The following is a 17156-nucleotide window of genomic DNA, read 5'->3' on the forward strand; positions in this document are numbered from 1 at the left end:
AGCAAAACAAAGAGCAAAAACAGAGAGCTCCAGAAGCAGACTGTCACACACAGAGCTGTTTACAGCGGCAGGTAAATAGCTGTCTGAGCCACAAACTGCACCAAGGGGCTGATAAATAAAACAGGGAGGTAAACTCGTAATTGAATGTGAATCAGTATGTTTTGGAGCTTGTGAATACCGCTAAGCACAAATAAAGCTATTATCTGTATTATTCGCCATTCCAGTTCATTCCCCACAGGCACTTTTCCCCCCCCTAACAGCACCGCCATTCAGTTAAGATCTTCTTTTCTATCAGCGGCTGTGGCGGTTATCAGAAGAGGAACTATAATGAAGCAATCTTCTTTCCCCCCAACCGTGAAAGAGCCCCAAGACCAATTACTGTGCAGCTCGACAGCCGGGGTGACACCTCCTTCCTCTGTTCTCTCGTCTTTATTGTCTCAAATGACATGGTTTGTTTTTTTTTTAAATCGAGCCTTTTTTTGTTAGTCTGTACAATGAATACTGCAATTACTGACCGGAAGGTTTATACAGCAACAAGGGAAATGGTTGAGTAGGTGGATGCATGCGTTTCCAAGTCGAAGGGAATAATACAGTTTGATTCCCACAGGGAGACGACTGTGTGTGCGCTCGGTTCAATCAATACACACTGTTGTGAGTGTTGAACTGAGGAAGTATACTTTATGAGAGAGGCCTTTTACTTAAAAAGTCTGTCATGTTCATGCAGCTGTATTTCAATTACTGTGAAGAAAAAGGCTATTTAGAATATATCACAAACAGCACTCGCATAGAAATCAAACCTTTAACTTATTGTTTTATTTCGTGTTTTCAAGAGCAAATTTTTTTTTTTTAAATTATTTTTTCCTAAAAGTACAGCTCTGATTGCTAGCAGAGAAACCTCACCCACTGGAAATAAAACCCTCCATTTGTGAGCGGCAGCCAATCATAAGCAAGGCTGCTTAAGGGAAATGAGCCAGATCTGGACTAGAAAGCCCGTTTGCTCTACACATGTGCAGCTAGAGCTTCTTCCTGTCTTTTCCTTTACAGTAAAAGCCTTGGGGATATATACTTTGGAAGTAATAGAATAAACACTTAGTGATGATAGGAATTGGTAAAAAAAAACAACAAAAAAACAACAAAAAAACAAAAAAGGCAATTTACAGCAGATTGCAGGACTTGCATAGAATCTTATCTTTGGTTTTACTAGTCATAAAAACAGATTTATTTTGTTCTTAATAAATGTGCATTTTTCTTCCCATGTTCACAAAGCTGTAAATAAACAGAGGATCTGATCTCTTCACAATGCTTCTGAGGTACGACACAGAATTCAGTGTGGTAAGCATTTTCCCTCTCCATGTTCCTGCTGCTTGCTGCCAGCATCTGGTGCAGTGCAAATGTTTGCCTCAAGCTAAAAATGTATAAAGCAGAGCATATATCATTAGCATAACGCACACATGCTTTGCATAAACGACAGCATAGAGCCATACAAGTCATAAAAATACCACTTAGTCGACAAAGAACATGCTGTGTACCTAAAGTGAAGGGTGACTGATCTATTAAGGAGAAACTTCGGTTCCCTAAAATGAGGCCCGACAAACCAAATGTGCACAATTTGGCAAAAATAAATAAAATTCAAAGAACATGCCGAGATCTAAATCATAACTGGTGTGTACAGAAGCTTTTTATAATTGCTTTATGAGCATGGAACTCTATCATGGGGTAATTATAAACGTTTGCTCTGCTTGAATAAAATAAGCTAGAATTTGTGCTGACATGCAAACTGGTTGCCTGGGCAGGGACTTGCAGGAACACTGCTTCAGGAAAGAAAACTGCCTAAAAAACAGATTTGCCTCCGAGACAAAACTGCACCCTCTTGCAATTTATGAACTAAATTAGTCAAGTGTGCAATGTTAATACTCTTCATTTTACAGCCATCCACTAAAGTCTGTTCAGCTGTAATTGGAGCCGTCTCTTCAGCCTCTCTGCACCCTCCACAAAGCTACTCTGGGCAGCCATTTAGTCTCCTGGCTGAGGGAGTGGACTTATTACCAAAAAGGTCAGTGATCAGAACAAGCTGAGCTGCCACATCTGCTACACAGCCCGATATTTCTCTGGTCTATTCCCCGGACACCGTGTTAGCCCCAAGGTTTGCAGGTAGAGAAACGTATCAAGATTTTTTATTTATTTATTTATTTTTAAGCTGCACGTTTTTATTCCCTGGTTATTATTCATTTCTTTTCATCACTTACAACAGAACGTTAAGAGTGTTAACATTTCATCCCAGAGACCACAAATATGTCATTAAGACACTTTAAAGCTTCTTGGCAGGAGCTGTGATTTGTGACTTCAGGGGGAAATCTATTACTTTTTAAGATCCCAGTCAGAAGGGTAATGGGATCTAAGAGCAACTGTTTACTTGTGAGTTACAGTATTTGTTCGCTTGCCAAAAGATTCCTTCTGTTTGCTTACTTGCCAGCCTCAGATTACCATTCAGTCATTCTCAATGACCTAAACTGCTTGTGTGAAAGCGGCGCTGTAATGGCAACAATCCACCACAAAATGTCCACACTCCATGCTTCATGCTCGACTTCCCCGCAAACCCATTAATAACACTGCGGACAAATGTTTGCCAGAAAACTACCTCACAAATGAGGACATTGAGAATTCAATGACACACATGAATCAAGGCGGACCATGTTCACTGTCAAACAAGTGCCGTAGTGGAAAACATTAAGGATGAATTAAACTGTGGATTGTGTCAGAGGGAGAGCATATGTTAGCTGCAATCTATAGGAAACAACTTATTACCTTCGCACATTAAACTTTTTGTGAGGAGAAAAAAAACAGGACAGATTTGTTTGGCTGGAAAAACTATTCGTTTCAGGAGCTTTTATGTAGGGACACGAAAACGGATGCACACTTAAGATATCTTTCATTTTTCTGATAGTCTTTGAGAGCACTTGGTTCATTTGTGCATATGAGCAACAGATTATACAGTCTGGACCACATGATGTTCAGTTTGTGTCAACATGATGTACATGTAGGTGCATACACACTCCCTTAAATAAATAATCAAACCGCACAGATTATGAGGCAAGTGGTTCTCATCCCTGCAGGTTAAGGTTCTCATCCTGTAGACAGCCTACAACTGAACTGCCATGCAGGCATCACCAGCTGTACTCCAAGACCACTGACCCGGAGTCTGCCCGAGCTGGTACGAGATGAAAAACGCTTGTGCTCGATGGTTAACGGTCAATAAACTTTTCCACTAGGAAACTGATAACAGAAGATTATTCTCTCAGACAGAAAACAATAAAAAGATGAAACATCTACCAAGACTGCCACTAACCAGTGTTTTGGAGGTGTAATTACAGAGCTGACATATGAAAGGAGATTGCTCCAACATTTCAGAAAGCGATTTATTTAGACATTCAGTTAAGTGAAAGAAAAGTTTGTTTTTTAACTGCCATTGTTTTATTAAAAACATAAATTGTGACTACTGTCAGTGACTGTTATTGGAAAAGAAACCGAATAAAAAAACAAAGCAGAAGTGGAGAATCTACAGCTGTGTTCGCACAGAAAACACGATGACCAGAGGACATAAAGTCGATAACATTTGGTGACATATAAAAATAAACTTTTTCAGTTTGCTGTGCATTAAATAGCCTTTTATTCAAGACTGCTGGTTAGACAGAAAGGAAAAACACCCGAAGACAGAACTGTGGAAAACTGTGCTCTATATTTTTCTAAACAACAAATTCCATCAATCGCGATACTTTTAACTGACACTTGAGCTCGAGATGTCTCCCATTTCACAGACAAGCCTATTTTCAGTGTACCTATTTTCACGTGCATCACACCAGTATAAATGGCAGATGAAGGTGAGAAATTCAGCACGTGCATCAGTTTCCACAGTGAAGTGAACATCAAAGAAAACCCGCAAAAAGGATGATGTATTTTTTTTTGACCGGAGGATGCAAATATCTACATAAAAAAAACAAAACACTCTGCATGCAAAATTAGCACAGAAATACAACAAATCCATCACAGAGTGAATGACCGACCCCAGTGACAGATGGTGTGTGTGTGTATATGTCTTTTTTCCTCGGTCATCCAGCCTGTCTCTGTATTTGGGCGGCTGACACAGTGAAGAAACACTTCATAAAGGTAAGCAGTGGAAACACCTTGAAGCACAGAAAAGGTGCTTGTTTATCTGCTGCACATCATAGCACTAAAATCACACCAATAATAATTCACTGATGCTTCCAGACACAATACGTTTATCAGTTCAAACACCCGGGAGGTATTCCTGGAGCCCACCCCGGTCTCTTTTCCTCTGGTCCCTCCGCCCCTTAATGAATATTGATAAGCCCTCCCTGCTGTGCTTAATGTTAACGCCATGAAAAATTATGCTGGCTGTGTCACTCACACATAATCCCCCGAGGGGCACGGCAAAAAACCAATGCACAGCCACCTCAGACACCAAGACGAGAAGAGAATTAGAGGTCAGAACCTACAAGAACAGCAGCCTCATTTCTGTGAGAGTCTTGATGATGATGGAGGTGCGTACTCGTGTTAAGGCTGTGAGCCAGCAAGCATGTGATGCAGTGCGAAAGGGACATTTTTCTAACAGCTTGCCCGATATCGTCAAGCAGTGACAGCTTAGTTCTGGAATCATGTCAACACAAAAGGAAATGCATAGACCAAAGAAGACCATTTGTTCCAAAGGTCAGCCATGTAATACATCTGTAATTCAAACCCAAACAAAAGGAAGAAAGACGTGAGGCAGCTAGCTGACGCTCCAAGCAAGCAGCAAACAAGGCCTGCAAGACGGGATTTTTTTTTTTTTACTAACCTAGTGATAACCTTTTCGTTAATCTAGTCTTGAATGTGTCAGAAAACAGTGTAAAACCTGCATAACAAGAAAGTAGCTGAAGTTTTAACATTTAAGAATAGCAGATGTTTTGTTATAATTATCAGTTATACTTGTTGGTATAATTGGAAACAAAGCTGCAGCAAGAATATTAATCCGAATATAAAAGGAGTAATTTAACATTCCATGACATTCCACCTTTCACAGAAGGAAAATTATCAGGATTTATTCATTTTTAACATTTTGTTTATAACAAAAAAAAAAAAAAAAAAAAAAAGTGAAGAAACATGAGGGACATACCGTATTTCCCGGACTACAGAGCGCACCTGAATATTAGCCGCACAAGCTAAAATCAGGGGAAAATCCTGTTTTGTACATACATTAGCCGCACCTGACTAAAAGCCGCAGGTGTTTCAATGTTGACTTATCATATGTAAAAGAATATGCACAAAGGGAATTGTCAGGAAAGAGACGGCTGTTTGGAGACACACCCCTTTTATTAATATTTTGAAAAACAAGTTATGGGTACATATTTGCATAACTTTTTAGGTATATGTACAAGTACCGGTAATTACAAGTACAAAACATGTACTGTGCTTCATAAATGAGTAACAAATGTAGTACATAACAATAACCTACAGCACACCAGAAAAATAGATTCAGACTACCTTTTAGGCTGAGGTGCAGTGACACAGCTTTAACAAGAAGAAAAGTCAGTCATTCACCACCATCTTTCTCTTCTTCCTGCGCACTAAAACCACCAAAGTCCTCTTCTCCAGGAAACGAACAGGTTCAGGATGGCTTCGTCATCCACTCTCCGCTTCTCTCCTTCGTTGTCACTTTCAAAACCAACCAAAGAAATCCTCGTTGTCAGTGTCGGAGTCGAACACCCTCAGAAGGGCCGTGGCGGTGTCCTCCTCTCCATCATGCAGCAGTCCAGCCCTTCGAAATCCGTTGGTGATCGTGGATGTTTTCACACTTTTCCACGCTGTCAGAATCCACCGGTGGAGTTGAGCATAACTTGCTTTTCGCAAGTTTATCGCCGCTCATCATCCACGCCTCCAGCTGAACGCGTAGCGCTACTTTGAAGTTTGTTTTTCGCGCTACTTCGTACGGCACTACATTGCCTGGCGGATGGACATGTGATCAAAATACCACTCTTGAACCCCGATCCTTCCGCCAGGCAACGTAGTGCCGTACAACAGCGGAACAAACAAAACAAATCCGCTCATGGACGATCCATAGAAAAGCCGCACCTGACTAAAAGCCGCAGGGTTCAAAGCTTGTGCAAAAAGTAGCGGCTTATAGCCCGACAATTACGGTACATAAACTTTTCTTAAGTAAGCAAGCAGGAAAAGCCAGGAAAACTTTGCTTTAGTGTCTTTGTTTGCTTAACATAACAAACTGTGTAAACCATATATTTTTATTATCTTTATAGACAGTCCTACCTCCTATGTTGCACAGCTGGCTCTACAGAAAGATTCTGTTGAGACTGAAGGACGACATTAATTTTAATCGTTCATTTGAGTGTATTTTAAAGTCTTCCTCTAATAGTAAAGACATCTGATGTAGTGAATCAACAACAGCTGCTGAGGTAGCGAGCATATAACTGATGTGTTTGCCGGTGTAGAGAACACACACAGACACACACACAGACCCCTTGAATCAGGGTGTGCATTGCCAGGTTGCGCTGAGAGATTATTTGTAATTATGTGTAGTGCGGTGACTTTCATAGATAAACACGTGCACCTATTTTTGTAAGTTAAGTTACTCATAAAAATACTCCTAATAAGGCTTTATGGCCAAACAAATTTTGAGAGTTTACCATGAGAAAGAGCAAAGTGCAGGGAGATGATCTGAAAATATAGGAGGGACCTGGTCATAGCAGGTATGGTTCTTTATGCCCAGGCCTACGTTGGGGTCGGTTGTGTGCGACTAGTCTACTCCATCAGCATTTTAAATACATAATGAAACTGTAAATCACAATAGGGGTGGCAAGGAGCTCTAGGAATAGGTTAGCAATCTCTAGCTGTTGGACTGGCAGTGGCTCTCAGTCTCTAACCTAGCCCGCCGTCTGGTTAACAAATGGTTTCCTAGATTTTGCTTTTATGACGTCTTTTATGATGTACTGCATAAACACAGACATACTGTTAAACTGATACTTAAGCAGCAAGAACATTTTAAGAAATCTGGTTAAAAGAATAATTACTAAACAGTACTAATGTGTACTAACTGTGGGTGTTTTTACACTGTTTAAGTGCTCTTAGTTTATAATCGGCAAAATCGGCACAGAAGCTGTTCTGTTTTAAACTACTTTTTAATTAAGCTTCCCTCAACCTTATCTACTTCAGTTAGTGGTTTCCTACATTTCCCTGAATGCGTCCTGACAGAAAAGAGAGCTGAACTTGTTACTCAAAGTGCACCGTAGGTTGTGGCTGCCCTGCTTTTAATCTATTCGATTTGCTTCAGGAGGAGAAATTGGTATGTCTAGCTCTTCAGCAACGGATTATTCAGCCGTGATTGCTGAACAATAGCAGCTGTTTCTGAGTGTGGATGAGCTAACACAAAAAGCTGGCTTTTAATATTAACGTTTCAAGCAGCTGAGCATTATTTGGCTATCACTCCTCCGAGGGTGTAATGGAAGTTTTTGTTTGACTGACTGTGAGATGAAATGGCACAGTGTCCAGACCAGCAGGTTTTGGACCCCGGTTGGATTTTTCTTTGAAATGTTGCTGTGCTGAGTAGTAACAACTCATGATTTGATAGAAATGAAGAAGGGATCGGTCAGGGAATAAGCTGAGAAGCAGAACAGAGTGTTTTTGGCCAGAGTATTTTAAAGAAACAGAGCAGAAGAGGAAGATGGGGGATGATGATGAAAAGGGATTTAGCAGATAAAGCTGATAAAAATGATTCCACTTTGTTCCTGCAGCCTTGGACGGGCATTATGTTTTAACGTCTTTAGCTGTAGCTCAAACTTGTAATATTTGTGCCAAAAGCCATTTTCGCACATGAATTTCGGACAGTTTATGGAGAATTAAGTCAGGATATTTTCCACATTTGCCATTTTTTCACAAAGCAGGAAATAGCCTGCCTCAGATGAGTTTGCACTGCTGAAAATACTCTGTGGTTTGGATGAGGTAATTACCTGGACTGAGCGTGCAGGAGGCAGGACACGTGACACCCACTCTAGGGCTGCCACAAACGATTATTTTGATAGTCGACTAGTCACCGATTATTTATGCGATTAGTCGACTAATCAGATCATCATCCACTGGACGTAAAACTACAGCTTATTGCACCAGCAGCATCTGCTCTTATATAACTATCATTAGCTTACAGCTTTAAGCTTTTAAGGTGCTAACTAAAAATAAAGACAAGATGATAGTTTATTCAATTTTAATGAAATTTGCAGATTGTTTCGGTGAAGTTTAATAAACTCCTTGCTATCTAAAATATAACAGGACACCGGAGTATATTCTCCAGCATCTCACACTTCTGATAATCAGCTGTCTGCTTGACGTTTATTCAGCTGTGTAAAAACTATAACTTTAATCTCAGCCAAACCGATTTACTCAGGAACAAATAAAAAAATAAAAAAAAAAGCCAAACAACAACATTTTTAATTTATCTAAGTGACTCATATATATTTAACCTGAGTCGCGAAAGACAGCGGTGGGTTTGAAAACAATTTGCCGGGAGTCCGGTGTTCTCACGGCGCTAGTGACCTAGCCCCCGGCTAGCTATCGAGCTAGTGGGTAACAGACGTCTCCGAAAACGTCGGAGCGCTTTTGAAAATATGTGGTGTCCTGCTAAACTGAGCCGATATTTGAGGTTTACACAGCTACATTCTCGCCTGAAAATATGTTAAACGTTTATTTTGTGACCCAGAAAGAACAATAAGAGTAATATTAAAACTAACTAGCTACCGCCATTGTTGGAAACTAAGCTGGGCCGCGCTATGAATTCTGGGACACAGCTGCTTCTTCTTCTTCGGGGTTTAACGGCAGCTGGCATCCTTGTACATGCTGTGCTGCCATCTTCTGTTTCAGTCCGTTATTACACTCTTAAATCCTGCTATTATTCCTGCGTCTTTTGCGATCTTACAAAGCTTCAAACGACACGTCGACTATTAAATCAGTCGTCGACGATTTTGATAGTCGACGTAATCGTGACTAGTCGACAAATCGTGGCAGCCCTAACCCACTCACTAGTAAAGCTGCTGATCATAAGCAAAATAATGATCACCTTCTCATTAGCTTAAAAGACATGCAGTTATTTCATGTTAAAAACACATGTTTCTACTGTATGTTTCCTTGAACGTTAAAATATAATTCAATTGAAGAAAAAAGAAAAAAAAGGAGGCAGGCGTGGAGGACACAGGTTTGTCCTAAAAGGGAGTTGACTAGTGGGTGTTTTTCACAGAAAATCCCCTATTGCAAGGGCAAATGCTGATCCCTGCCAGCCTGTCTCCACTGTGGGAGCAGATGAGGGCGAACAGAGCCTAAGGCAGCAATGGGCTTGAGTGCCTTGGGGGAAAAGAGTGACAACAAGCTGAAGCCAAGCTAAGTATCGTGTACTACCAAAAGTGGACTGGGTAAGAGACGCCGAAAGATCCAGAAACAAAGACAGCTGCAGGCAGACGACAGTCCTTCCAAGGGTTCAACTGCAAAAACTTTACTACTTTGATCTTGTTGACAAATGCTTCACTTGGCTATAATTTCCATGTTCATGAGTATGCTAGTGTGTGCTTGGGCTCACATGATGTAAATTTTGTCAGATGGCAAGTGCAGTGATTTCTGCAGATGTCTGCACACCTGCCCATTTTTTATGACTCGTCGTAGTGTAGTCCCGTGGAGTCTACACTATGACGACGATTGACCAACTCCACATGCGTCCTTACAGCCTTAGAAGGAGCGCAACACAAATGACTACTCGTCCGTGGTGGGTGCAGCTGTCCACGCTCGCGCCGCAGTATAATCCCCGCCTCGAGCCTAATGCAGAGCCTACGATGTAACCATCACAACGCCTGTGTTGTTCTGGATTTTCTGTGCCAAAACACTAGCTGGGGGTGGAATATCTTTCCTTGAGTTTATAAATTCTCTTAGCGGATTTAAAAAAGAAAAAAAATGGCAGCAGCAGAAGAAGTGTGCTGGAGGACACTACGGTACCGAACAGGCCAATCACAAATCACAGTCGGACGGATGTTATTTGGCTACGATGGAGGATTTCTGAAGGGTTTAAAGCTGAAGTATAAATCCCACATTACTCACCTTGGCTTCAGCTTAGCCAAACAGCAAATGAATCTGGGCTTTCAGGGAGCAGCAAAAACACACCGCTGTAAGGGAGAGGTGTGCGCTTGATTCATGACACACCTTTTCACTCAATTAAAGTGAAATCAAGTCGGTAATCACTTTATACCAATTATTTTGCTTGCATAATCGTTGGAAGCCAGAATCACAATTGAGATTAAAATCTGATTAAGCACTAAATGCACCAGAATATTAGTGGTACCTTTTGCACATCACACGAAATGTGTGCTACAGGGGGATTTAGGAAATGATGAGACCTTTTCTTGCCGTTTTAAAGAATCAAATAATGGGGAAAATAATCTGTATTGTTACTGGAGAGTAAAGGGCTTATGAAAAATAAAATGCCTTCAGTGGGTCAGCAGCCTTTGTAAACCTGATTAACTGTCTGAAGATGTGCAACACTTTCAGATGATGGCAGCATACATTTGAATCTCTGTGGCTTTGAAAATCTGGTATTAGTGATAAGCCTTTCATGCTTCGCTTTAAGCCCATCTAATCAAAACTTCATCCTAGTAAGATCAATGCAATATTTGCACATGTTGATGGAAAGAGAGGGACCCCCCCCCCCCCAAAAAAAAAAACAAAAAAACAATTCGTCGCAAAAGCTGCTTTATACGCTTCAATAGGTGTAAAAGCACAAGCTGCCTGTACAATATACTTGAAGTGTATGACAGTGAGAATAATTGCCATGTCAAATCCTCTTGGGCTTTCAACATGTTCCTGTTCGTTTGATGCATGACAACTGCCAAGGTGACAAGCAGACTGTCACAAAGCCGAGGGTGAGATAAAGCTTGGAGACACATTTAAATACCGGCTTGCGATTTCCAAGTGGTGACATTGCACTGAAGGTATGACAGTTTTGTTCACACTGCATAGGAATTGATTTTTTGGTTTTAAAACAACTTAAGCATTAATATTGCAGCCTCTCTACAGCCAGAGAAAGACAGGAAACATTAGTAAGAGAGATTTATCAAGACAGGCAGCTCATTTAAACAACACATTTTGAGGGTTATCACAGGAACGTGGAATGAAGAAAATGTGTGGGTGTTTTATTATATTTATCTAGTGGGAACCTCCTGCCATAGATGCTTCACTAAATTAGATCTTCAACACCTCCCAAGATGTGAAAGGTAAATTTGGACTCTTAGCACACATCTTCACTGATGAGCCATTTTTACACATGAACTCGATAATTTCAGGATAATCAGGTGGGAATATTTTTCACAGTTTTCTGCACACACAGCACCAGAAACATGGAAAGCAAAAAAACTCTTCATCCATCTGTTGATTTTCTACTCCAACTAAACATGGTATTCCAAATTCCATGGTATTCGCCCTCCCTAGCACTGCTTTCCAATTCCTCATGGGGGAATCCTGAAGTGGTTCCAGTGCAGGCAAAAGATATAATGTGTCCAGTGAGTTCTAGGTTTACCCCGAAGTGTCCTCTCACTTAGACATGCCTGGAAAACCCTTTAAGGGAGGCCATCCTGATCAGATGCCCAGACCACCTCAAATACACTACAGCATAGGCCCTACTCAATGAGGTACTATTAATTAATCTTAAGTCCTAAAAAGTTCAAAGCTGCTGTGCATGTTTAAAAAAAAAGGAAGGCTAAATATGCAAAGACGGGCTCTCCATTTTGCAGGCAGCAAAGCTGCGGGATCCCTTCCACTGCCCTGAAGGTGAAAAGACTGTCGGTGAAACAAAGGAGACTGCAGATTTTTAGCTGTACGATAGAAAAAGAGAAATTCTCTCTGACCGTTGACACAAATGGAGGAATAATCTGGATGGTTCCTGAGTTGATGGCCACCAACGCTGCATTTACTGAAAGTACAAAAGTGAATCTCTTTGACACAAGTCTCTATCTGCCTCATGAAAGGGGGGCAACAGTCTGTGCCTCCATTTGTCGCGGGGGGAATGAATTGAATAACCTCTCAGGCTAACCTGGCCAGGAGGAGCGATGAGTGTGTGGCATACAAATGATGACGACATAAACGCAGCGGCTGGGTGCTCAGTCGTGCGAGAATATAAACTGTGCTGTGATCGTCTGCTTTTCTGATGCACCTGACCCCCCCGTCATTGTTAACACAGGGCTAATCTAGTTCACTACATCAGACGTGAAAAAAAAACAACAAAAAACACATTATTAGGTTTTTGGTGTCATCTTAAATACAGAAAGGCAACACACACACACACACACACACACACACACACACACACACACACACACACACACACACAAAGGATTATCTTGAAGAAGCTTAATTGTTTCCCAGGCAACTAGTTCCCCCACTAAGACGATGACTGTGAAATTTCCGCTAGCGATTATTTTACTTTCAAATGACTTAGCTGTGTCCTCAAGCTAAATCCTTCATGTGAGCCAACCTAGTTTTAAGACGGAGGGGGGTGGGGGTGAAATAGATTAGAGACCTCGAGGAAAAAAACAACATCTCTTTTAGCCCCCGGTACAATAACAAAACCGAGCCATGAGCTGAAATGAAAAGGTTAGCTCAATGTTTATCGTTAATGATGGTGGGCTTCTGATGAGACCCAGCAGGGGTGATTAATTCATGCAATAAACAAGGCCGTCTAGGGTGTAGTAATTTCAAATTGCCAGATGAGTCACACAAAGCGGTTTTCCTTAATCATTTTAAGCAGGTGCCTGAACGGATATAGCCAATCACAGTGGTCAGAAAACATCAGCATCTCCCACAAGTGTCAACAAACACTGGCGTCCATTTTCTTTCTTAATTTGCAGTCGAGTGCTGATTCAGAGAGTAATTATTGTGCAGTAATAAACACAGGCACAATCAATGACAGTGTCACTTTGTGTGGTTTGGGTTAATAAAATCTGGCTTCCTCCCAAAGGTATGCCTTTTGTCATGTCCGCAGAGACCGATGCACATGTGGCCTGCCGCTCGCTCGCGACCGTATCTCTTCCTCAAAGGGCTCAGAGCCGCGACAGTGGCACATAATAACCATTGTCTGTGGTAAATCCCCAGCGCAGCGAGCTGGGGGGGGGGGCCCACACGAGAATCGAAACAGGTTTTAAAGTCACACCGCACACTTGTTTTCCACCATTTCAGAAGACCAGAATACTGTCATCTAAAGAAAAAAAAAAGGCAGCATGCATTATGCAGCAGCAGCAACAACAACAACTCCACAGTGGCCTTAAGTCACTCGAATACACCAAACAAAAAATACAAACAAACAGCAGCAGTATGCGGTGAGTTACAAAAACACAACTGCATTACATCTCCTTTTTTTTTTCCCAGAGAAAAGCCATGAAAGCAGCACATTGCTGCTGCTGCCCATATCAGCTTTACCATCTACACTCAGGGTTATGAGTCATTACAGCAATGCTCCGAATGTGTAACATCTCCTTACCTGCAGTTGGGAGGTGGGTCTAGTGTTATTTCCGCAAGCTCTTTTTGAATCCTGCAAAAGAAAGATTTGCAAATTAAAATTCATCTGAAAGAGTGGAGATTTCCTTGGTGCATTTATTCAGTGATACAAAAGCTTTCAAAGAGGTGTGGTTGCCTTTAACCCAAATCTCTAACGGAAAAAGAGATGCAGACGACCTCCAAAGAGGTTCTGGCCTTTCCCCTAAAAGAAAGTTTTTCTTGTAATTAGGATTCCGTTTACTCAACTAGAAAACACCTTTTTTTCCCCTATTAAATGGCTTATAAATGAGATTCTAAAAACTCAATATGATACTACAGTACTGATGTCGAGTCTGCTTAAATCATAATCAAGTGTCCACACCTGTGGTCGACTACGCAATTAGACATTGCTGCCCTCGATAGTCTGCACCTAAAATACTAACTGTTTATATTAATTGTCTTTATTTTATTAAATGCCAACACCAGGGAACAGTTTTCTGTGATTTTACAATCGTGCCCACCACTAATCGGGGCTGCGGTGCTCCTCACCCTCCCTGTCAGGGGAAGATGTGAACTTCCCCTCAAGTTAGGTGGAAAGTTCTGCAATAGGTTCATATAGACAATGACTGGCTGTATGTCAGCCCTGATATTTAACCTGCTGACATGTAATATGTGTAATAACAGTGTGGCTTTGCAATACAGTTCTCCACACTGATGATGATATAATTATTGATGCTTTAATATGATCATTTTCATGAGAGTCATACTAAACTGAACATGCTTCACTATAGTTTCATTCAGAAGCTCCACAAACAACCAACATTGACATGACAAGCTCATGCTTGTGTGTGTGTGGGAAGCGGTTACACTGATTTATCAGCATCATGGGAGAAAACAGAAGGATATTTCTGACAGTTTGATTGATTTTTGAGTTACAGAGTAATAAGATTGTACTTGGAGAGACGCTTGCTTTGTCAGTGGAAAGCTGCTGTGTGTTGTTTGGCATGATGAAGAGTGGAGGACAGGCAGGTGCAACATTTTAAACATCTAAAAACAGGCTGAAGGAGTTAGTAGAACTGTGAAGAAGGTAAGGAAGCAAAGAGCCAAAATATGTCATGATGTAATTCCACCTTTTCACTTTCACCTAATATCCACCCACTTTTCTTTTCAGCCATAATTGTATGTCAGCATGTAAAAGTCTCTTCATGCTGGAAGTTAGACTATTTCTAACTTCCAGCATCCACCCACTTGGGCCACACGTGCATTATGGAGGGTGGACAGTGCTACAATAGTAGGTGCACATTAACCTCCTCTCCTTCCGCTCCTGCAGTGATACTACTGGTTATTGCCAAGTGCAGCCTTATTCGGCACATCCGCGCGAGGAAAGAAGTAATTACTAATTTGTGCCACACATTTTAGTGATATTAAAAATATGATTTGGTTTCTTAAGAATACAATTAACTGTTTCAAATAGCTCATAATAAAAATGCAATACGTCTATGGAGAGCATGTAATTTTGTCCATTAGCTTGTGCTCAGCTTTGATTGCCAAATGTTTTCTTACTTTTAGACTAGTCCGTTGGTGTGATTTCTTTCCACCCTCCTGTTTAAAACAAGTCAATTATTGGCCAGCGGCTTCCACATCAGCCACACCACCAAGAAAAAAAGAAACTGAGAAGTGAACAGAAGTTGCGGTTTTGGACAATTGTTGATAGTTGCCTTAAATATATGCAAATCAGTCATGCTTGCTTGGGTAAAAGTAAAACTACTTACAGTTTATAACAGTGCAGATTTCAAGTGTTAGATCGCAAATATAACCAGATTAAGTACTCCTATTATCTGTTTATTAAGCACGAGGATAAATTAGACAGCTTTGATCATTTGCTACAGATAACCAGAAAATTGGGATTCAGGCACTGCTGCACAAAAACAACGCTGAAGTCCGCCCATGTTTTGGCTTTTTCTGCTTACAAAACCCCCCCAGAGATGTTCATAATGTCAGTCTCTGTTATAAAAAGACTCAGTGGCCTAAGCCAAGTGGTTGCATAATTCTCTCATCGGCTGTCTTTTTTGGGAATAAGTGCGAAGACTGGTTGGAGGTAAGTGTTGGTGGTGGTGTAGGCTGTGGAGCACGAGGCGCATCCAGTCGAACAAACAGGCTGGAACGAGAATCTCTCTTTATAAATGACAGCAGTGACACCTCAGCGCAGAGCTGGGTGAGTTTCTTCCTTTCTGTGGGTTAAGCGGCACACTGAATCGCGTGGATGTTTGAAATGACAATGCCTGTGGGACTGCAGTCTTTTTATATTACTTCACACCCCTGGGGCACAAGAAGGGGGAGAGGCCTTCAGTTTAACAAACAACTCCTGTGTAAACGCTCGGCTCTCAAAGCCAGATTCAAGCCCTCTCTTCTTTTCTTACCTCTTGGCACTAGTTGAAAGTTTAGCAGCGGTTTTACTCGAGATCTTAGTCTCCTTCTTTTTGGGCTGTGCTTGCTCTCGCTCCTGTTCAGCAGGTACCGATTCCCGTTGCTCAATATCCGAGCTTCCCCCGCTTGTGCTGGGGCTGTCGTCTGGTCTCTGCACTTCGCTGGACATCGTGGGCCCTAAAGCAATAAATGAACATGCAAATATTAATAGGTTGCAAGTTTCCACAATGTCTGATAGTTGGGTAGACTTGGGGACAGCAAAATGTACTTAATCTAAATCAAAAGCTGGGTGTGGGCGAGGGTTAAAATTGTGCAGAGTGAAAGCTGATGAAAAGACATTTGTCAAAGCTTACAGTGCAGCAGATTACACATGTATAAGGCCCCTGTTAAGAATATAATGAGACATTCACCCAATCATCTGCTAGGGGTTACAGACAGAGCAGTCATTAGGTAGACTCCACTGGCCTAGATTTCTAAAACAAACTAGAGGTCCTGTCACTGCTCTGTGTCATACTCTCTCCTCTTCTTTACTGGATAATGTGGTAGTAGTTTGAGACACAGAAAGCTCTTTGTGGATGAAAAATATAAATATCAATACACTACCCTGGTTCTGTTGCTCATTTGTTTACAAACGACAAAGACAACGCAGGAACAGGGGTGTGTCCAGAGTGGGGGCCGTGGGGTGGCTTCAGCCCCGACTGAAAATTATTTACATATTCTTTTGCAGATTTTAAACAAATAAATCTACTTTTCCTATGCTATGTTACGTTTTGTAAGTTATCTAAAACCTTACCACCAGGGGGCATCATTTTACCTCTGGGCAACTTAAAATGTTTTGTTCTTTTTACTTTTGGCAATTCTTTGTACCTCTAGTCTCCATTTCCTCAAGAAACTTGCCTGTGCTTTTGCCAGGAAATCTTTATAATTAAGAATTTCCTACAATGCTTCATCTAGTGGCAATAGCTGGTATTTCATGAAAGTGCTGCCCAGTGCTTGCCGAACTTCAGATGATTCAGCTGATAACTTGAGCTCACCTTGGGAGGTTTTAAACCATTTAAAAAAACCCAAACTGATAATAATAATGACCTTTTAGATTAAATTCATGTTAAAAGTTACACGCAGTAAAGCTAGTGATGTAAGTTTTGCATTACTTGCATGAATACATT

At 41.2% G+C, this 17156-nt stretch overlaps 1 protein-coding gene across 1 annotated transcript in view; it reads right to left on the reverse strand.

Moving 5' to 3' along the window:
- The window catches only part of LOC308406321 (ubiquitin-conjugating enzyme E2 E2), a 38953-nt gene that overhangs the window by 19935 nt on the left and 1862 nt on the right, over window positions 1-17156 (reverse strand). The window contains exons 2-3 of the mRNA XM_080897261.1: window positions 15984-16167; window positions 13568-13618 (exon numbers count right to left, since the gene is read on the reverse strand). Of these exons, the coding sequence (XP_080753387.1) occupies window positions 13568-13618; window positions 15984-16159 (227 nt within the window). The 5' untranslated portion in view covers window positions 16160-16167. The remainder of the gene's footprint in view (window positions 1-13567; window positions 13619-15983; window positions 16168-17156) is intronic.

This window comes from Rhamphochromis sp. 'chilingali' (assembly GCF_963969265.1).
Source record: "Rhamphochromis sp. 'chilingali' genome assembly, chromosome: 11".
NCBI lineage: Eukaryota > Metazoa > Chordata > Actinopteri > Cichliformes > Cichlidae > Rhamphochromis > Rhamphochromis sp. 'chilingali'.